Source organism: Odocoileus virginianus, unplaced genomic scaffold (assembly GCF_023699985.2).
Source record: "Odocoileus virginianus isolate 20LAN1187 ecotype Illinois unplaced genomic scaffold, Ovbor_1.2 Unplaced_Contig_22, whole genome shotgun sequence".
Classification (NCBI taxonomy): Eukaryota; Metazoa; Chordata; class Mammalia; order Artiodactyla; family Cervidae; genus Odocoileus; species Odocoileus virginianus.
The window spans coordinates 39,548-61,983 of NW_027224339.1; the positions used below are offsets into that span (position 1 = coordinate 39,548).

Here is a 22,436-nt window from a genome sequence, read left to right on the forward strand (position 1 = left end):
ACTTGCCTGACGTCACACAGGTTCCCAAGATCAGATCTTTAACTTCTAGCCAATAACACTTTGTTTATTTGGTATACCACAGAACTTCTAGAAAGTATCTGAGGGTCCTTATTCCAGAACCATTAAAAACAAGGCAACATTTTTTTTTTTTTTGCCAGGAATACATATGGAGCTTCCTAACAGACAAAGCAAAGAGAGAAAGCAGAGAAGTAACTCAGGTCTCTTGGAATCTTAAGGATTTGCACCTCCTGGATACAAAACTTGTCAACTCTCTGAATGCATCAGAAGGTGGAAAATAGGAGGATCTGGACCTTTAGGGCCCATGTTATTCTGGCCTCTTCCAGCCTGTAAACATAATTTCTCTACCACCTTGTACACATACATATCTTGATTCCAGCTTGCACTTCATCCAGCCCAGTGTTTCTCATGATGTACTCTGCATATAAGTTAAATAATCAGGGTGACAGTATACAGCCTTGACATACTCCTTTTCCTATTTGGAACCAGTCTGTTGTTCCATGTCCAGTTCTAACTGTTGCTTCCTGACCTGCATACAGATTTCTCAAGAGGCAGGTCAGATGGTCTGGTATTCCCATCTCTTTCAGAATTTTCCACAGTTTATTGTGATCCACACAGTCAAAGGCTTTGGCATAGTCAATAAAGCAGAAATAGTTGTTTTTCTGGAACTCTCTTGCTTTTTCGATGATCCAGCGGATGTTGGCAATTTGATCTCTGGTTCCTCTGCCTTTTCTAAAACCAGCTTGAACATCTGGAAGTTCACAGTTCATGTATTGTTGAAGCCTGGCTTGGAGAATTTTGAGCATTACTTTGCTAGTGTGTGAGATGAGTGCAATTGTGTGGTAGTTTGAGCATTCTTTGGGATTGCCTTTCTTTGGGATTGGAATGAAAACTGACCTTTTCCAGTCCTGTGGCCACTGCTGAGTTTTCCAAATTTGCTGGCATATTGAATTAGATTGGACTGACTGGGATTAGATTGGGATAATGCAGGGTAGCATTCCAGTAATGGGCAGGGATCCCAGTGAGAATCAGCCCAGGTGAATGAGCTGAAGCATGTATGTGAATGGAGGTAAAGATGGGCAGAGTGATAGAGGATGGAAGTAAAGAGCAGAAGAAGGTGAGGAACTAGCTATTATACAGCAAAGGGAGAGAGGGTGAAGGTCACTTGGCCCAAGGTGAGTAAAATGGGGGAAATGGGGCCCAATGTGAGTAAAAAGTGGTAAATCTGAGACAGAGTGTGACTCAACAAGGGTACTATGGGATGGAGTGGGAGCAACTCAACATGAATCAGGAGCAGAATGAGAGTGATGAGTGGAAACAGGGGTTACATTGGGGAGTGACTTTAATGAGATAATGAGAGGCAGCATGTGAGTAAATGGAGGCAGTGAAGATAGAGGCAGTGAAAAATGAGAAAGAACAGAGGCGATCAAGCATAGAGTGAGTATGTGTGGATAACTTGGGCTAGTGTTTGAGAGTAATACAGTTCCAGAAAATGCAGGTAATATGGGGGCAGCCCTTGAGAGAATAGAAGTGAAGAAGGGGCAGAAAGAGAGTGAATGAGATGGGAATGAGGCCCAGAGTCAATGAATAAAGCTGAAGAATGGGCCACATGAGAGTGGATGGGAGTCATTTGATGCGGTGTCAGGCAGTGAAGGTTAAAGTAGGAAATAAGAGTCTGAGTAGGAGTGAAAGGAGGTAAAAAAGGAAAGGATATGAGAGAGCTTGGGTTATAGTGAGTAGAGGGTTACGGAATTACAGAAACACAAGGCCCAGCATGAATGAATATAAATGGATACAAGGCAGTGTAAGTGGACAAGGGAATAAAAGCTAGAATGAGGATGGGTGTGAAAAAGCAGTAGAATGAACATGTATATGTAATATATAATGTGGGGCAGAGTCTGATTAAATAGGTGTAACGTGGGGCAGATTCCAGTAAATGAGGGTGGAACAGAGCACATTAAGTGAAGAGAGGTGAAGGAGGTGCTGAGAATGAGTAAATGGAGGTAATGTGGAGCAGAGGGTGAGGGCACAGTAATCATATTTTTAAAAATTTTTTTCCCATTTATTTTTTTATTAGTTGGAGGCTAATTACTCTACAATATTGTAGTGGTTTTTGTCATACATTGACATGAATCAGCCATGGATTTACATGTATTCCCCATCCCAAGTAATCATATTTTATAGAGCATAAGGAATCCAAGGTGGTAGTAGGTATGGTGTAGTGACTAGAGCTGACTACTCAACGGAGTGGGGGAAATGGAGGTGATGAGGGGCAGAGGGGAAATGGAGGTAACCAAGTGGTAGAGCATGATTAATGGGAGTAGAGTGGGACAGTGTTAAGGAACATAGGGGAATGTGTGCTGAGTGTGAGGTCTAGCACTTGGGTCCTGTCAGTCCCTTGGGTGTCCCAAACCCCTCTCTCCCTGCATCCCTTTCTGACATCTCTGGGTTTCTCCCTGTCCTTGTCTCCTTCCACCTCTGTGCATATATCAGTATCTTTCTTTTTTCTTTGTGTGTGTCTTTAAGAGAGCTGGCACAGGGGAAGATGATGAGATGTCCAACCCCCTCTCTGGCCTCTGTGTTCTAGAATCTATCACCTAGCTCTTTGCTCATAAAGCCCATAGTTCCAGTAACCCCTAGTTCTGCACACTGCAGGGTGAGTCTGGAGCAGGGGAGTAAGTTAGGAAGACTTGTGGCTGTCATAATGCAGGTCTCAAGCACTATTGTGGTGAACCTGGTGATCCTGATGGCTGCCAATGTGGAGGCCAAGATCTACGGACGCTGTGACCTGGCAAAGAAGCTGGAAGCGGCAGGCCTTGAGGGCTTCAACGGCTATACCATTGGAGACTGTGAGACCCCAGTTGCCCCAAATCCCATCCATGCAGTGAGCTTCCCACCACACTCAGACCCAGACCCCACCCCCTTGCTATCTGTTATCTCCCCAGGCTAGGGAATGATCCTCTTGGTCACCCTCTGACTGTTATGAGTAGTTTAACTAACTCTAGTTTCATCATCATTGCCTTCCCAACCATTTACCCTCATCTCTACTAACACCAACATCATTATCATCAATGTCACCACTGCTAAAATCACCATGAATGCCATCACCACTGCCATTACTGACACCTTTCCAGAATCACCAACATCAACACCACCACCAAACCAAGATCATTACCCCCACAACTGACAGGAAAACCATGCCTGCCCCACTGCCTCCTCCTACCTTCTTCCCTATTCCCAGGACTCATGCCTCTCTGCTACCTTTTCCTTCCCTGCTCCAGGGCTGTGCATGGCACACTATGAGAGTGGCTTTGACACTTCCTTCGTGAACCACAATCCCGATGGCAGCAGCGAATATGGCATTTTCCAGCTGAATTCCGCCTGGTGGTGTTACAATGGTGTTACACCCACCGAGAACCTCTGCCACATGGACTGTCATGGTGAGGCAACACTGAGGACACACTGAAGCCCTGCCTGGCCCCACTCCCTAACATGCAGAGGGCAAGACTGTCTAAGCCATAATCTTGAGTAACAAGCAGAAGAATTATAGGGAAAGGAGCAGAGTTACTTGCACTGTTGCAGATACCAACCAGCCTGTATCCTTACCCAGACTGCCCTGAGCTGCTGTCTAGGTCAGGAAGACTCAGAGCTCCCAATCTTCACCTATAATGGAGGCTGCCATTTTCTAGGACTAGGAATCAGGAGGGGGAAACTGTCCTGATTTGGGATTGGGGTTGTCCAGGCCTGGAGGAAAGAAGCTGCTATCTGTCTGTAGGAACAGAAACAAGGTACCTCTGTGCAGAAAGGAGAGAATTTTCCAGACAAGAGCGTTGTATTGTTGAGGACAAAACTGAATAGCAGTAGAAGTTGTTCAGGGTTGGCCAAAATGGAGACTGAGGTTATCTAGAACCAGCCCAAATGGAGGTTGAAGTTGTCCAAGTCCTGCCACAGTGACAGAAGAGGTTACCCAGGACTTGTCCACTCGAAGGTTGAGGTCATCCAGGACTAGTCAACATGGTGGTTGAGATCATTAACTAGTCAGAATGACAGTTAAGGTCATCCTCATCCAGCCACCATAGCAGTTGAGATCATTTAGGACCAGGCACCATGGTAGCTGCAGTTGAACAGGACTAGTCAACATGGAGACTGAGGTCACTTGTAGCCAGTAAGAATGGGTGTTGAGGTTATCCAGAACCTGACAACATAGTGTTTGAAGTCCCCAGGACTGACAAGCCTTGCAGTTGAGTGGTTTCCCAACAAGCCAACATCCACTGCAGTTGAGATCATTCATAACCACACAAAATGACAGTCAAAGTCATACAGCATTGGCCAACATGGAGTCTGAGGTTGTCCAGGACCAGTCAATATGGTGGGTGAGGTTATATATAACCAGCCAACATGACAGTCAAAATCACCTGGGATCAGTCAATGGGTTAAGGTTCTATAGAACCAGTCAACATGGTAGTTGATGCAATCCATAACAGGCTGATAAGAAAATCAAGGTCATCTAGAATCAGGCAATATAGTGGTTGAAGATATTCAGGTCCCAAGAAACCTAGAACCCCTGGTCCCTTATATACTGTCACCCTGTTCCTAGTACCCCAGATCACTCTGTCACCTTTTCCCTTTAGAACTGCTCAACCGCCATATTCTGGATGACATTATGTGTGCCAAGGAAGTAGTGTCCTCAGAGAATGGCATGAGTGCTTGGTATGTTCATGGGGATGGCTTGGACCCTGGGTAGCTGGGAAAGTGCCACTGTCACTCCATCAGCCTGTCCACTTCATCCTCCCTCTCTTCCTTCATTTCCCAGGGATTCTTGGAAGCAACACTGTTATGGCCATGATTTATCTGAATGGCTCAGGGGATGTCATATGAATGCAAAACCTAACCAAAAAATTGATTCATGACTCAGCCTCCGAGGAATGGAGATTTTATTTTCCTTTCTGTTCTTTCTTCTGTGGATATGATAAAGGATGATATATATAAACAATGCAAACAACCTCTGATGTCTGGCTTTCTTCATTTTTTCAGTGCCTGAAGGTGCCCCTATTCAATCACTCCCTCCATATATTCAAAGCTCTAATCAGGGGACATGAGATCACCTGGGGTGGGGGTGGAAGATAATGTAGTGATTAAGACTATAGGTTCTCCTGGGTTCAGATACCATCTCTACCACTTACTAGCTGGGTTGCCTTGTGTAAGGCACATAATTTCTTTGTGCCTCTGTTTCCTCATCTGCAAAATGAGGATGATAGTGGTAGTAACTATCTCCTGGGGTTGTTGAGAATATTAAATGAATTAATGTTTGTAAGGTACATAAAGTGGTACACAAAGCAGTTCTAAGTCTGGGGGTAGAAGAGTGGAGTAGGGAGGTATGAAAATTGGCTTCCCTTAAAAAGTATCACTCCCAGTTGAAGTAACTATAGGGTGTTTAATTAAGGCAAATACAGAATCTTCAGGGGAAAATGAATTGGTTTCAGCTTGCACAGGAAGCTCAGTAGGAATTTGGATTTTGAAGAATTCACATTCTCTCATATATTACCATTCTAACTCTCAGCCCCCAACTCCTCCTTTCATGATCTATAACCAAAGTTTCAAATGACAAACTGGAAATTTAGGCCAGGAATTCAACAGCTGCACAAGGTAATAATTATTTTTACAGTCCATTTTGAGCAGAGAATTTAGGCATTTGAACTTGCCATTCTTTCCCTTTATGCTGGCCAGCCCCACTGGAAGCAGCCACCACCATGAGGAAGCAGTCTCTCACATTCTTTGTACTCTTTGGTTTCAGTGGATATTCAACTACCCAAAGCCTTGTTTTCAGTGTTTACTTCATTCAAGAGAAGCACAGATGATCATTAAGGCAGCTATCTGCACTGCATGCTGAGAAATGCCAGAGTCCCCTTCCTTAATGCCACCTGGATTTCCCCTGCCTTCAGCCTCAACCAGCCTAGATAACCAAATCTCACATTTCCTTGAGGATCCAATAAAAGGTACCATCACTCTGGATACCAGTTTCTGAATGAGATGCTTATTTATCAAATGAAGCATAGATAAACTCTGGTGAATTTAAGTAAAAAGCAGATCTTCTAAAAGCCTATCAGGTAGCTCATAGTATTTCTGGGAAGACTGCATGATCAAATCCAGAAAGGGGGGAAGGTCCACACACAGAAAAAGCCAAAATCTTGACCACAGAATAGGTCAGGGCAGATATACTAGCACTGGGACTTCCCTGATGGTCCAGTGGCTACGATTCTGCACTCCCAATTCGGGGGGCCTGGGTTCAATCCCTAATGAGGAAACTCGATGCCACATGTGGCAACTGAAAAGATCCCTCATGTCACAAGGGAAGATCAAAGACCACAAGTGCTCCAACTAATACTCGGTGCAACTAAATAAATAAATAAGAAATACAGGCATTATCAACTGTTGTTACTTTTGAAAACTGGATTTGATGCCCTAGTGTTTCCTTCACATTGTTCTGATCATGTATCCCTTCTATTTATTTACATTTATAGTACATCATTGTTATTCCTTTAGTGGTTATCTCGAGATCTCTAATTTTATATCATGGGGTTTACTGATTCTTCCTCACCATCATTCATCTCACCTCATTCATCTCCCTGAATTGAGCCAGAACATAAGAGAGCCCCTTGTGCTGGCAGGCCTTTGGTTTCCTGAAGAGTTGCATCTTTTTAGTTTTGCCCCAGCAGGACACCTTTGACTGTCATGAAGACATTTTAAGTCACACATAGAGCAATGTTATCCCTGCATTTATCACAAGATTGCAGATGAGGCTGAACTATCAGAAAAATGTCTTCAAACCTCAATACCAGGAAATCTTTGCTTCTGAGAAGTGGTTCACTTTTTCTATATGGTTGAGATAAATAAAGCAAGTGAGTGTTTTTCCGTCCCTTTATGTCATGGCTTCCAAGAAGCTCAGAAAATAACTAGCTCAACATAATTATGAAAGATCCTATGATCTCCATATATACATTTCAATTTTGCTTTGGTTTTGCTCCACTTTTCTAATCCTAACTAATAATAATATACTAAAAACACAAGGCTTATTATATGTGTGCCAAGTATTGTTCTAAACACTCAATTGATTTTCACAACAACCATAATGGTGTAGGTATTATTATTACCACTCTCTTCATCATCATCCCCATTTCACAGATGGGGAAACTAAGGTGCAGAGAAGTTGGAGACTTGCCTAAACTTAGAAAGCTATTAAGGACCCTTTGGCTCCAGAGTCTCTGTTCTTAATCACTATTGGTTCCTTGCCTCTAAGTGTCCTAACAGGTCGCACAGAGGGGAGCAAATAACAACTTACCTGGAACTTGGTCATGTCTGACTTGTGGAGTGAGGGCAGTGGCCTAAAAAGGCAGAACGGTTGAGTGAAGAAAACAGAAGAGTTGGAGATGGCATGGAAAAGTTAGATTGAAAGTTCACCAAATCATCAGGCTAGAAATCCATAACTGCCAGCTAGTAAAATGGCCATAACTTATGCAAAAAATGAGAAAGAACATGTTTTCCCCACAGACCTCCATCATTCAACACCACCACCCTATCAGGGACCTCACAGGACCTCCCAACACTCATTCTCACCCATTACTGACTCCAGAGACCCACCCCCCATTTCACACCCTACAGACCCTCCCATCACTCCAAATACCCTCATCACTCACTCTACAGATTCTCCAATCACTGACTTTAGAGACCTCCCATCACAAACCCCACAAATGCATCATCACACACACCCCCAAAAAACACACCCATCAATTACCCTACAAACCCTATCACTCACCCCACATCCCCTGTCATGCACTCCACAGATGCTATCACTCAGCTTACAGACCTCTCACCACGTACCCCCGGAGACTTTTATTGGTCATATCAGAGCACCCCTCCAAGTAATCACCCAGTAAATGCACGTCTTTACAAAGCCCATACTCACACGTGTAACTTTGCCCACAGACCACTAGCCCTGTCTCACTTTCATTCTGAGTGAACCCTCTACCCTCTTTCATCCCCTGCTCTGATGTTAAGAACAGAATTCTTATTCTGGCGAGATTTGCCTGTCATTTCCAGAACCAGTCACAACTTCTTCCAACAACTACTTTCTTGGTCCTTGACTCCCACCATTTCTGATCACCGGGCAACTGCTCTTCATCAGTGTTAGTAGCCCATAGTATCACTGATAGTCGTGTTCTGTTACAGCATTGACTGTGTGGCTGGCAAGAAAAATGGCTGTGCTCATCGAAACATGTATATTATCTAGGGTGAAACAGATCACCAGCCCAGGTTGGATGCATGAGACAAGTGCTCAGACCTGGTGCACTGGGAAGACCCAGAGGGATCGGGTGGAGAGGGAGGTGGGAGGGGGGGATCGGGATGGGGAATACATGTAAATCCATGGCTGATTCATGTCAATGTATGACAAAAACCACTACAGTATTGTAAAGTAATTAGCCTCCAACTAATAAAAATAAATGGGAAAAAAACACAAAAAAACAAAACTTTAAAAAAATAAAAAAATTTAAAAAAGAAAGAAAAATGGCTGTGCCAATAAATCAGATCATCAAGGGAGCAGACATCTTTACAAAGGTTACCACTCTATAGCAGAGAAAGTTTAGAAAATACGGAATTTCGGGAAGAATTTGAAAATTTGCAATAAGAGCAGAGCCTTTTGTATAAAGGCTAGTGATGGGCAAGTTATACTCACATTTGGGGGAGGTTCCTGGGAACTCATAGGTACAAACATACAGCTGAGGACCACGGACCCCTGTGGGGAGATACCATTGGGGAGATGTGGGAGGGAGGCCAGGAATAGTGCAGCTATCCCTGGAAACTATTACCGGGAAGAAGAGAGGCAAAGCGGGGAATGATACACTCCTCTAGAGATCAGTATGTATCACTGGAGAGATGGGGAGAAAGTAGTGGGTAGTAGTCCTCTCAAGAAGATAAAATTATGGAGATGGAGTAAAGCAGTCCTTAAAGATAGACGCTATTGGGCTAGCAGTGGTGAAGACCCGAGTTGGTACGCTCCTCTGTGGGAGATACCACTGGGATAGATGGGGAGAACGCTGAGGGTAGTACAATTCTTTACTCAAAGAAAGAGATGTGTGAAGAAAAGTGGTACCAGTAAACATAAGTACAGAGAGTTAGAGACAGAAGCCCCGGGAGAATTGGGGCAAAGTGGGATCCTAAAAGGAGACTAGGTGAGAATGCAGATCCGATAGTGACCCTCCAGGCCCATTTTGCATCCTCCTCCTGGGAACCTACCACAGAAAGATGAGGTGTGACCAAGGGTCAAAGTCCTGTGGGTAGGGGCTCTGGGTCTCCCTGAGGCCTACAGCAGGAACAAACAGAGGGCACACCAGTGCTCAGGTTCTGAACTTTTAATGCTCTACCGTATTAATCATACTCTACTACTTAGTCATGTGAAAGGCAAAATGCATGGGACACTAAAGGAGATTGTTTTCTCCAGGCTTTTGCAATACGGAAGATTTTCTTTAAAGAGAAGCTTCTCAATGGCAAGGAAAGGAATCTAGGGGTTTTTTTGTTTGTTTTGTTTTGTGTTTTTTTTGGAATCTAGGGTTTTATGTTGTTGTTGTTCAGTTGTTCAGTCACTCATTCATGTCCAACTCTTTGCAACTCCATGAACTGCAGCACACCAGGCTTCCATCCTCACTATCTCGCAGAATTTGCTCAAACTCGAGTCCATCGAGTCAGTGATGCTATCTAAAGAAGCAGGTAAAAAAAAAAAGAATCATATTTGAGTCATGAGAAAGGACAAGGACAGGGTTTATCTTGGAATATGCAGAAGTATTGGGGATTGCTATGGACTGAATTGTGTCCGTCCTAAAATTCATATGTTAAATCCTTAACCCCCAAGGTGCTATTATTTGGAAATAGGGCCTTTGGGAGTAATTAGCATTCAGTTATATCGTGAGGATGGGACTCAGGTCAGATGGGATTAGTGCCCTTATAAAAAAACTTCAGAAAGGAAGAGGCTGTGTCAGGGCACAGTGAGAAGCCAGAAAAAGAGCTCTCCCCAGGAACCTAATCAGCCATCCCTTTATCTTGGAATTCCCAGTCTCCAGAGCTGTGAGAAACAAATTTCTGTTAAGACCCCCAGTCTATGGTATTTTGTTATGGCAACCTGAGCTGATTAAAACATGGAACTTTGTAGTTCCCTTTTCAGGAACACAAAAGGGTTGGGGGATTTCTTCACTGCTTTCCAGAAGCACAGGCCTCCCTCAGGTATAAAGTCCAACACTTCCAGTCACCTCCATTCCAGCTTACTCTGCCCTTCATGGCTCCCATTCCTCCTGACTCTACCAATCATTTAAATCTACTCCTTCTCACTGTGCCCCAGATTTACCCCATTCAGTAACACTGTTTATTCATTTTTATTCACTCTGCTTCATGGCTACCATTCACACACTCTGTACCTCATATTTTTTTTTAAGTGAACTCTTTTTTAATTAATTAATTTTATTTATTTATTTATGGCTGTGCTGGGTCTTCGTTGCTGCATGCAGGCTTTCTCTAGTTGTGGTGAGTGGCAGGGTACTCTCCAGTTGCAGTGCACGGGCCTCTCATTGTGGTGGCTTCTCTTGTTTCAGAGCACTGGCTATAGGGCAGGTGGGCTCAGTAATTGCGACTCGTGGACTCTAGAGCACAAGCTCAGTAGTTATGGTGCACGGGCTTAGCTGCTCCATGGTGTGTGCAATCTTCCCCAACCAGGGATCAAACCCTGGTTTGGCAGGCAAAATCTTAACCTCTGGACTACCAGAGAAGTCCTGTACCTCATATTAATACCTTTTTATTTCAGACAATGTTCTCACATATTTATTACTGAACCAACCTGCTAGTGAAGAAACAAAGAGAACATAGAAACAAAGGGAAAAATCACATTTCTAATAAAACCTGTCCAAATGTCCAGATAGCGGTAATGTTTTCAGCTTGATATGGTAAGATGCTAGTGACTCTGATACAGCATAAATATGTGTGCCATCTCATGTGCAATTCCTTACACACCCAGCTTGGTTCTTCTCCAGTGTCTTCTCTTGGAGTTGTACCTGATTTTATTACCAGTTTCATTCGAATCCATTGAGGAATGGGACAATTGCTTTTGTTTCTTGGCCAGGAATCACTTGATCCTGAAAGTCTTAAGAGAAGAAAGTCATAGCGAGGAACAGAATCAATCGTACACACACCACAATTGTGGAGAAAGGGAGAGACAGTCAATATCTCTTTTACTGTGGTAAAACACACATAACATGACATTTACTATTCTAATCATTTTAAAGTGTACAATTCAGTGTCATTTAGTACATTCACAATGCTGTGCAACCATTGCCACTATCTAGTTCCAGATCATCTTCATTACACCCCCCAAAAAAGTGCTTACCCATTTCCTATTCCCTCCTACCCCCAGCCCATGGTTACTACTAATCTACTTTCTATGGATTTGCCTATTCTGGATATTTCATGTAAATGGAATCATACACTATGTGGCTTTTTGTATCTGGTTTATTTCACTTAGCATGTCTTCAAGATTCATCCATGTGGTGGTATGGTATCTATAATCATTCCTTTTCATGGAAAAATTATACAGCTATACTACATTTGGCTTATCCACTCATCAGTTGATAGACATTTGAGTTGCTTCCACCTTTAAACTGTTGTGAATAGTGCTGCTATGAACATTTGTGTACAAATTTGTGTTGTTTTTAATTTTATTAGGTATATTCCTAAGTGTAGAATTGCTGGATCATGTAGTATTTCTATGTTTAACTTTTTGAGGAATTATTTTCCGCTGTTGCTGCACTATTTTACATTCCACACCAGCACTGTAGGTGTCCAATTTCTCCACATTCTCCAAAACACTTGGCATTTTCTGTTTGTTTTTGTTATAGGCATCCTAGTAGCTATGAAGTTGTATCCAATTGTGGTTTTGATATACATTTTCCTAATGACTAGTGAGGTCTTTCCAGGTGGTGCTAGTGGTAAAGAACCTGCCTGTCAATGCAGGAGACATAAGAGATGCAGGTTCGATCCCTGGGTCAGGAAGATCCCCTGGAAGAGGGCATGGCAACCCACTCCAGTATTCTTGCCTGGAGAATCCCATGGACAGAAGAGCCTGGAGGGCTACAGTCCATAGAGTCAGACATGACTGAAGCGAGGACTTAGCACACATGCAATGCGTACTGACAGTGAGAATATTTCATGTGCTTATTGGCGATGTGTATATCTTCTCTGGAGAAATGTCTTTGGGAAAAAAATGTATTTTTTTAAATGGATTTTTGTTGTCAATTGTAAGAGTTCTTTATACATTATGGATACCAAATGCTTATCTAATGTATGATTAGCAAATACTTCCTCTGATTCTCTAGGTTGCCTTTTGACTCTCCTTATAATGTCCTTTGATGCACCAAAGTTTTTATTTTTATTTTCTGGTCACACTGTGCAGCTTGCAGGATCTCGGTTCCCTCACTAGGGATTGAACCCAGGCCCTTGGCAGTGAAAGCCCAGAGTCCTAACCACTGGACCACCAGTGTGTTCCCAAAAGTTTTAAATTTTGATGCAGTCTAATTTATCTAATATGTCTTTCATTGCTTATGGTTTTATTTTTATTTATTTTTTTATTTTTTATTAGTTGGAGGCTAATTACTTTACAATATTGTAGTGGGTTTTGTCATACATTGACATGAATCAGCCATGGATATACATGTATTCCCCATCCCGATCCCCCCTCCCACCTCCCTCTCTACCCGATCCCTCTGGGTCTTCCCAGTGCACCAGGTCTGAGCACTTGTCTCATGCATCCAACCTGGGCTGGTGATCTGTTTCACCCTAGATAATATACATGTTTCGATGCTGTTCTCTTGAAACATCCCACCCTCGCCTTCTCCCACAGAGTCCAAAATTCTGTTCTATACATCTGTGTCTCTTTTTCTGTTTTGCATATAGGGTTATCGTTACCATCTTTCTAAATTCCATATATATGTGTTAGTATACTGTAATGGTCTTTATCTTTCTGGCTTACTTCACTCTGTATAATGGGCTCCAGTTTCATCCATCTCATTAGAACTGATTCAAATGAATTCTTTTTAATGGCTGAGTAATATTCCATGGTGTATATGTACCACGGCTTCCTTATCCATTCATCTGCTGATGGGCATCTAGGTTGCTTCTGTGTCCTGGCTATGATAAACAGTGCTGCAATGAACATTGGGGTGCACGTGTCTCTTTCAGATCTGGTTTCCTTGGTGTGTATGCCCAGAAGTGGGATTGCTGGGTCATATGGCAGTTCTATTTCCAGTTTTTTAAGAAATCTCCACACTGTTTTCCATAGCGGCTGTACTAGTTTGCATTCCCACCAACAGTGTAAGAGGGTTCCCTTTTCTCCACACCCTCTCCAGCATTTATTGCTTGTAGACTTTTGGATAGCAGCCATCCTGACTGGCGTGTAATGGTACCTCATTGTGGTTTTGATTTGCATTTCTCTGATAATGAGTGATGTTGAGCATCTTTTCATGTGTTTTTTAGCCATCTGTATGTCTTCCTTGGAGAAATGTCTGTTCAAAGGAGGCAAGGATATACAACGGAAAAAAGACAACCTCTTTAACAAGTGGTGCTGGGAAAACTGGTCAACCACCTGTAAAAGAATGAAACTAGAACACTTTCTAACACCATACACAAAAATAAACTCAAAATGGATTAAAGATCTAAATGTAAGACCAGAAACTATCAAACTCCTAAAGGAGAACATAGGCAAAACACTCTCCGACATAAATCACAGCAGGATCCTCTATGACCCACATCCCAGAATATTGGAAATATTATACATCATTTTAATGTGTATTTCTCACTTTACTTTTTTTTGCTAATGACTTATTACTTGTTATTTATTTTATATTTATTTTAGACTATGGAAATGATGTTAAGCCAAGAGCAAATTGCACCAATTTTCTTGAGTTCAAAATGGGTTGTAAAGCAGCAGAGACAACTTGCAACATCAACAATGCATTTGGCCCAGGAACTGCTAATGAATGTACAGTGCAGTGGTGGTTCAAGAAGTTTTGCAAAGGAGATGAGAGCCTTGAAGATGAGGAGTGTAGTGGCCAGCCATCAGAAGTTGACAATGACCAATTGAGAGCCATCATCAAAGCTGATCCTCTTACAACTACATGAGAAGTTGCTGAAGAACTCAATATCAACCATTGTATGGTCAGTTGGCATTTGAAGCAAACTGGAAAAGTGAAAAAGCTTGATAAGTGGATGCCTCATGAGCTGACTGAAAATCAAAAAAATTGTCATTTTGAAGTGTCATCTTCTCTTATTCTATGCAACAACAACAAACCATTTCTTGATCAGATTGTGACATGTGACAAAAAGTGGATTTATACAACAACCAGTGACAACCAGCTCAGTGGTTGGACAAGAAGAAGCTCCAAAGCACTTCCCAAAGCCAAACTTGCACCAAAAAAAAGGTCATGGTCACTGTTTGGTGGTCTGCTGCCCTGTCTGATCCACTACAGCTTTCTGAATCCTGGCAAAACCATTACATCTGAGAAGTATGCTCAGCAAATTGATGAGATGCACTGAAAACTGCAATGCCTACAGCCAGCATTGGTCAACAGAAAGGGCCCAGTTCTTTCCCACAACAATGCCCGACTGCGTGTCATACAACCAATGCTTCAAAAGTTGAACAAATTTGGCTGCAAAGTTTTGCTTCATTTGCCATATTCACCTGACCTCTCACCAACTGACTACCACTTCTTCAAGCATCTCAACAACTTTTTGCAGAGAAAATGCTTCCACAACCAGCAGGATGCAGAAAATGCTTTCCAAGAGTTTGTTGAATCCCAAAGCACAGATTTTTATGCTACAGGAATAAACAAACTTATTTCTCATTGGCAAAAATGTGTTGATTGTAATGGCTCCTATTTTTTTTTTATCAATAAAGATGTGTTTGAGCCTACTTACAATGATTGATTTAAAATTCACAGTCTGAAACCGCAATTACTTGCAGTAAGCTAATACTTCTTCCCCTATTTGCTCTATCCTCTTGTCAAACAAAAGGCAAGGCAAGGCCAAAGCTTGACAGATTCAGCTGGTAAAGAAACAATGAACCCTTTTTAAGATTCAGACTGTTTATTACTGACTTAAGCAGCAATGAACCCTTTTTAAGATTCAGACTGTTTATTACTGACTTAAGCAGCAAACAAAAGGATCAACCAAAGATTACAGCTCCCTAAGACCCTGTGCAGGGCAGCAACAAAAGGGGCCTGATGAATGCAACAAGAATGATAGGACCCTCTGATACTGAAACATGCTGCAGCTAAGAAGTTTCATAGGCTGCAGTTCTACTTTAAGAGAATGAGGCAGAAAATCTCATACCTCATTAGAACCTCAGAGGAGAGAGAAGTGGTCTCCCAGAGGTGATAGGGAGGCAAGTGGGAAATAACCCTATAGGAGCTCCTCACAAGCCTCTCATGCTCTCATTTTCCAGGAACAACACAGCATTCTGCCAAGACATCAATTCAGCTCTATCCAACCTTCTCTATGTGGCTCATGTGGATACACACAAGGTCACCAGGACATGGTAGAGGAACTCTTCCACTATAGCTCTCGTCCACTCATGTCTTTTATTATTCATGTCATGATTATTGTTATGCTTTATTTTTTTCTCTTTCTGTTACTTTTTGTGTTTTTTCTATTGTCCTGTCTTCTAATTCATTAATCCTGTCTTCTGCTGCGTTCAATACAAAGTTAAGCCCTTCCATTGAGTTCTTAACCTCTGATATTATAATTTTGAGCTCTAGCAGGTCCATTTGATCCTTTTTTTCTTTTAGTGATTGTAGTTCTCTATTGAATTTTTATATCTTTACATCTATTTGTCCATCCTTCCCTCCATATTCTTGAACTTGTTAATCATAGTTTCTTCTGGCTGCATATAGAGTCTGGTGAAATCACACTGATGCCATTGAGACTTGATTTTAGGCTTTGTTGAAGCTGGTCTATTCTGCTTACACCCTCACTCAAAGGGTGTAACTCTTACTACTAAATTGTAGCTCTTACTCCAAGGACATGGCTCTTCTGAGTCTCAACCGGAAGCCTAGAGTGCTTGCCAGGGCCTCTCTACCTTGATGGGGCTTGAACTCCATTCTTTGTTTCTCTAGCACCAAATAGCTACAAAAAGTCTCTTTACTCTCCAAGATACAGTTTTCTGTTGGGTTTCTTGGAATCTTACCCTGCACACATAGAACTTAGACAAAAGGGTATTTGTACACAGATACTTTGGCTCTCTTTCTGTCTGCACTCCCTTCTTCTCTGAGGTTTCTTGACTCCTACTTCCAACTGCTTTGGCAAGGTAGTCACTTTCTAATGGTCTCCATTCCCTCTTATTGTCTTCAACTGCCATTTGGAAAATATCAAGGTAAAAGTAGAACTCCCTGTGCTTCCCTTCTTTCAAGAATTATAGCTCCTCAAGTCCTGCATGCATTCGTAGGCTTCCAGTGCCTTCAAAAAGTTTCATATATGTTTATTCAGCCTATATAGTTGTTTCAGTAAGAGAGTAAGTCTGATACAAGCTACTCCATTATGGCCAAAATTAAAAGATCCCCCACACTTTAACCTCTACTTTTAGATCTTGGTTTTCATATCTCTAAATGATATTGAATGAGAAAAATTTTACAGTCATCAGCCTGACAAAGAAAGCCTTACACAGTCAAGCTTCACCCATGCATCTAAATTTGCATTATACAAGTTCCCAATAAATGTCATGTTTCATTCTATTAAAGACATCCATTGTTATTCATCAGTTTTCTTTTTTTTTCCATTTATTTTTATTAGTTGGAGGCTAATTACTTTACATCATTGCAGTGGTTTTTGTCATACATTGAAATGAATTAGCCATGGATTTACATGTATTCCCCATCCCGGTCCCCCTTCCCACCTCCCTCTCCACCCGATTCCTCTGGGTCTTCCCAATGCACCAGGCCCGAGCACTTGTCTCATGCACCCAACCTGGGCTGGTGATCTGTTTCACCTTAGATAATAAACATGTTTCGATGCTGTTCTCTTGAAACATCCCACCCTCGCCTTCTCCCAGTTATTCATCCATTGTTATTCAAAATGTAACATCTGTGAAATCAGGTTGTTTTACTATTAATGGCAAGAAATTATTCCATTGGCAAAGGTTTTTTTTCCCTCAGTGGTACATGAAATAATGCTACATCTTACAATTGATGGTACCTTAAATTAGATGAAATAAAGTAGCTGCTGTTCCATTGTATTATAATTAGTTCTTCCCTACAAATAATGCCTCGGTCAGATCTAATCACAACCCTTTGCTTATATACATATGTTCCCTTAGTTTATTCATCTTTCACCCTGTTTAAAACTTCTTGACATTATTTGGATGCATGTGTATATGCTAAGTCACTTCAGTCGTGTCCAACTCTTTGCAACCTCATGGACTCATAGCCCACCAGGCTTCTCTGTCCATGGAATTCTCCAGGCAAGAATCCTGGAGTGGGTTGCCATTTCCTTCTCCAGGGGATCTTCCTGACCTAAGGATTGAACCCGCATCTCCTGTGTCTCTTACATTGCAGGCAGATTCTTTACTGCTGAGCCACCAGGGAAGCCTATTATTTGGATAGTAGCTACTAATCAAAACTTTCAAAGAAGGCCTTGTCCAGGCTCTCTATGCCAGTTTAACTTTCATTTTTCAGGACCTTCTAAAGTAAATACTATATTTACCGTTTATTTTGAAGCTTAAAAGTTGCAGAGCATTACACTACAATATAAAAGTAAAATACTCAGTGTTGACTTTTAAAAATTATTTCACATTGTACATTAGAAATCTAAACTATGATCTAAAATAAAAATCTCTCTGGAATGACCTTGAAACTAGATTTTTATTAACCCTTCTACCATTAAGGTCCCTCTGATTTCACCTTGAGTCAGGGCTACTGTTATGTTTTCCACATTAATATCTCACTGGTAGAGATCTTGAGTCTTGGGGCTTTCCTAAATGTTCTACCATCTGCTCTTCTGGTCTGAACTTGAACTTGAGCCTTTTAAAATTATTCCACTGTTGGTGATCACTTGGTTGAAATTCAACCTGGTTGTATGTTAATTCATCCATAATCATTGCCCCTGTGATCTTGAAATCAAACCTTTGCTGTTCAGTCTAGGCTCTATCAATTACTGTATTACAGAAGCCTTTCTGGACCATCAGTGGACCTTTGTTTGTCCTTATCCTCTGATAACTATTCCACCATTAAAACTCCTCTGATATGAGATTTCAGTTATATATTGCTATGTAACAAATGACCACAAAACTTAGTGACTTACAACAACAACCATGTATTATTTTAAGGAGTCTGAGGATTGCCTGGGTGATTCGTCTGCTGTTCTCACCTGGGCTCACAAATGCAGTTGCAGCCAACTGGAATGTCCAAGAAGGCCTCTCTCTCGTGTCAGTGGCCTTACCTGGGGTGACTGTAATGGCTAAAATGGCTGGGCCTCTCTTCTCCACTTAGATTTCCATCCTAGACTTCTTTGCATAATGGAGGAAGAGATCTACAAGAGTGAAGGCAGAAACTGCAAATCTCAAACTGTTGAGATTTGGGCTATAACAAGCATAACATCACTTCTGTGACATTGTACTAGTCAAGGTAAATAACCAGGCCAGCCCAATGTAAGAATGGGAAAAAATGAAAAGGATTGTGGCCATTTTCTTTTTCTTTTTTTTTTTTTTAGTTCTACCAGTTTATTGCTACCAACCCATCTCCCTCCACCCTCGTGCACACATGCTCAGTCATGTAACCCCATGGACTGCAGCCTGCCAGACTCCTCTGTCCATGGATTTTTCCAGGCAAGAATACTGGAGAGGGTTGCCATTTCCTTCTCCGATTGTGGCCATTTTAAACTTACCACACATGACAAAGAAATAATGTTCCTGCTAATTTTTCCAATACCAATGCCCATCTGATCTAGATCTTATATCAAATTAGCTATTAATTCTTCCACCACCAATGCTTCTCTGTTTCTTAGACTCATGAATCTGTTACTACTTCTATGATCAACATCCCTGAGGTCTAAACTGCATCTTTGGTATTGCTAATATTCCCCCTATAACTACCCCTCCTGACTATTCAGAGTGTCCAGGTTTCTCTTTACCCTTCTATCAGCAGTGTTCCTCCTGCCTGAGCATCAAAGGTAGATCTCATACAACCATTTCACAATCAATGATTCTGCTATGGATCATAAAACTGTGACTACGTTAATTCTTTTGTAATTAAAGTATGGGTCTCAAATTATGTGTCCCTTTTCCACCATCGGTATTGATCAAATGTGCTCTTGAATCTGTTTCTTGAATCTATTCTGACTTTTGTTAACTCTGTCAGAGATTTTGGGATTCCAGGAGCAGAAAGATTGTAAAGTGAAAGTGAAAGTTGCTTAGTCGTGTCTGACTCTTTTGTGACCCCATGGACTATACAGCCCATGGAATTCTCCAGGCCAAAATACTGGAGTGGGTAGCCTTTCCCTTCTCTGGGGGATCTTCCCAACCCAGAGATGGAACCCAGGTCTCCCACATTGCAGGCGGATTCTTTACCAGCTGAGCCACAAGGGAAGCCCAGAAAGATTGTAAGTGATAGGCAAAGATTGGCCTTGGCAGATCTCAGAGGAGCCAATGGGAGGCTGAGAGGATATTAGTACTGTGAATGACAGGCAGAGGTGAACTGTACCCATGTGAGGGGCCAGTGGCTGAAAGTGACAGGCAAGGATAGACACTGGGAAAACAATGGGAGGCCTGGAAGACAATTATGCTTGGGCTGTAAGTGACAAGCAGGAGTTGACTCTGCCCCACTGAAGGGACAATGGGAGGCTCAGAAGACAGTGAGAATGTGACACTAGCACTGTGAATGACAGCCTGGAATGGGCTCTGACACATTGAAAAGCCAGTGAAGGCTTCCCTGGTGGCTCAGTGGTAAAGAATCTGCCTGCCAGTGCAGGAGACACGGGTTTGATCCCTGATCCAGGAAGATCCTGCATGCCATGGAGCAAATTAGCCTGAGGGCCACCACTATTGAGCCTGTGCTATAGAATCCAGGAAATGCAACTACTGAGCCCACGCACCCTAGAGCTCCACAACAAGAGAAGCCATTGCAATGAGAAGTCCATGTACCCATCACTCGCCACAACTAGAGAAAAGGCTGTGCAGCAACAAAGACCCAGTATAGCCAAAAAAAAAAAAAAAAAAAAAAAGCCAATGATAAGCCTGGAAAGTGGTAAAGCTGGTGCTGAAAACGACAGGCTAGGGTGGATCCTGCCCAAATAAAAGGGTCAATGGGAGTCCTGGAGGGTGCTGACCTGGAGGCTGCAAGTGACAAGCAAGTGTTGGCTCTATCAGCAGTAAAGAATCTGTGGTAGATCTGAAGGATTGCAGTGCTGGGATTTGATGGTCAGATGAGGTGGGCCCTGCCAACACTGAAGGAACAGTAGAAGTTCTGGAGGGCTGTGAGTGATAGGCAGAAGCAGGTTTTATCCTACTAAAGCCCAGTGGGAGGTTGCAGGGAAGGTGATACTGGGTCTAAGGACCAATAAGAGACATGGAGAGTGGTAATGCTGGGTCTGTGAGTAACAGGCCAGGTCAGTGATGGGGAGGGGCTGACTTTGCCAATATATAGCCCCAATGTGAGGCAGTGACCCCAAGCCTGGGAGAAGTGGTACCAGCATTGAAGCCAATAGGAGGACTGCAGGTGATGTTTGGACCAAGAGTGACAGGTGGGGATAGGCTCTGCCACATTGAAGAGCCATCAACCAAATCTTTGCTTTAACCATGAATCTGGATTTCTACAAACTATTCCACCACCACCTGTTTCATATTCCTGACCATAAACTTGAGACTTTCTTATCTATTTCACCATAATCTGACATCCCAACTGTACCTTAGTTAACACTTTCACCAACACTTTTCTGGTCTAACATTAAACCCAGTTAGTCAGTTTAGTTCGCTCAGTCATGTCCCACTCTTTGAACCCAGGTCTCTGTCAAATATTGTGCCATTAATAGCTTTATGATCTCATGCCAATTCCAGCCCTTTATGAACTATTCCATCATAAATGCTACTTTGGTGTAAACCTTGAATTCAGACTGTTATTAACAATACCACTATCAATACCCCTCTGCTCTAAACTTGTATCTGGCCCTGTGTTAACTATTCCAACATCAATTTCATTTTGATCTGGATGCCAAATCCCAAGCATCAAACAACTCTTCCATCATCACTGTCCCCCTAAACTGACCTCCAGTTTGGGTCTCTGTTAACTTGACTACCATCAATTTCCTTCTTTTTTAGAACTTGTCTTTGGTTCTATTATCTTGTTGTTGATCAATGCCTCTATTAAGTTTTCCAATATCTCTGATATTCTAGACTGATTTCAAAGTCAGCCTCTCTAAACTACTCCACTTATGCCTTGAAACTATAGTAATTAACTCTTTAATAATTAGTGTAATACAAACAATAATCACCCATGGGTCTAGGTCTCAAATCCTTGGCTTCTGTCAATTCCTTCATCAATGCCTCTCTGCTTTGAAATTGAGAAAGATCTCTGTCAACTTCTCCACTGTGAATATCCATCTGCTGTGACCTTGAAGCCAGGTCACTTTACCACCATTAATGCCCCTTGAGTCTGACCTTGAAAGTGAATTTCTGTTAACTATGTCTCCATTAGTGTCCCACAGCTGTAACTTCAAACCCAGAGCCTCTATTACCTCTTGCAACATGAATGCCCCTTTAGACAGACCTCAAACTCAAGTATATTTTTAACTATTCTATTATCAAGGTCTCTGTGGATTGACCTTAATCCCAGGCCCCTGTTAACCCCTCCACCATAAATTACCTTCTGGTCTAGATCTCAAATCCCAGGCCTCTGATTTATCTACCTCTATCAGTTTTATTCTGGTCTGACTTCAAATTTTGGTCTGTGAATTCTTTCAAAATAAGTGCCCATTTGGCTTAGATCTAAAATCATGAACCTCTGTTACCAGTTCTATTATCAATATTCTTCTCAACTCAGAACATAGAATGGATGCTTTTACTTTCAAATTCTCTCTGTGCTGATACTGAACCTGGACACCTGTTACCTGTTCCACTATCAGTGCTTCTCCTGTGACCCATGTGTCTGTTAACTATTCTTCCATTAATACCCTTCTAGTCTAACCTTGAATCTGGGCTATTTAAATATTTTAATATCCAGCTTTTCAGGTGTGAACTTAAACCCAAAATCTCAGTTTTCCCCTATTTATTGAGGTATAACTGACAAAAAGTATATATATATATATATACATATATATGTGTGTGTGTGTATATATATATACTGGTT

The 22,436-nt window shown here is 42.0% G+C and overlaps 1 protein-coding gene across 1 annotated transcript; it reads left to right on the forward strand.

Moving 5' to 3' along the window:
• Positions 1-2,622: 2,622 nt before the first annotated feature.
• Positions 2,623-5,021, forward strand: LOC110142179 (sperm acrosome-associated protein 5). Its single transcript, XM_020901265.2, has 4 exons — positions 2,623-2,867; positions 3,300-3,458; positions 4,650-4,728; positions 4,832-5,021. Exons 1-4 carry the CDS (start codon positions 2,723-2,725, stop codon positions 4,926-4,928), a joined length of 480 nt encoding a protein of 159 aa, XP_020756924.1. The 5' UTR covers positions 2,623-2,722; the 3' UTR covers positions 4,929-5,021.
• The last annotated feature ends 17,415 nt before the right edge of the window (positions 5,022-22,436 follow it).

Excerpts from the sequence above, each read along its gene's own strand:
- LOC110142179 (XM_020901265.2), top strand. The coding sequence starts at position 2,723 with ATGCAGGTCTCAAGCACTATTGTGGTGAACCTGGTGATCCTGATGGCT. Across the intron at positions 2,868-3,299 it reads CGGCTATACCATTGGAGACT|GGCTGTGCATGGCACACTAT; the intron begins GTGAGACCCCAG and ends TCCCTGCTCCAG. Across the intron at positions 4,729-4,831 it reads GAGAATGGCATGAGTGCTTG|GGATTCTTGGAAGCAACACT; the intron begins GTATGTTCATGG and ends TTCATTTCCCAG.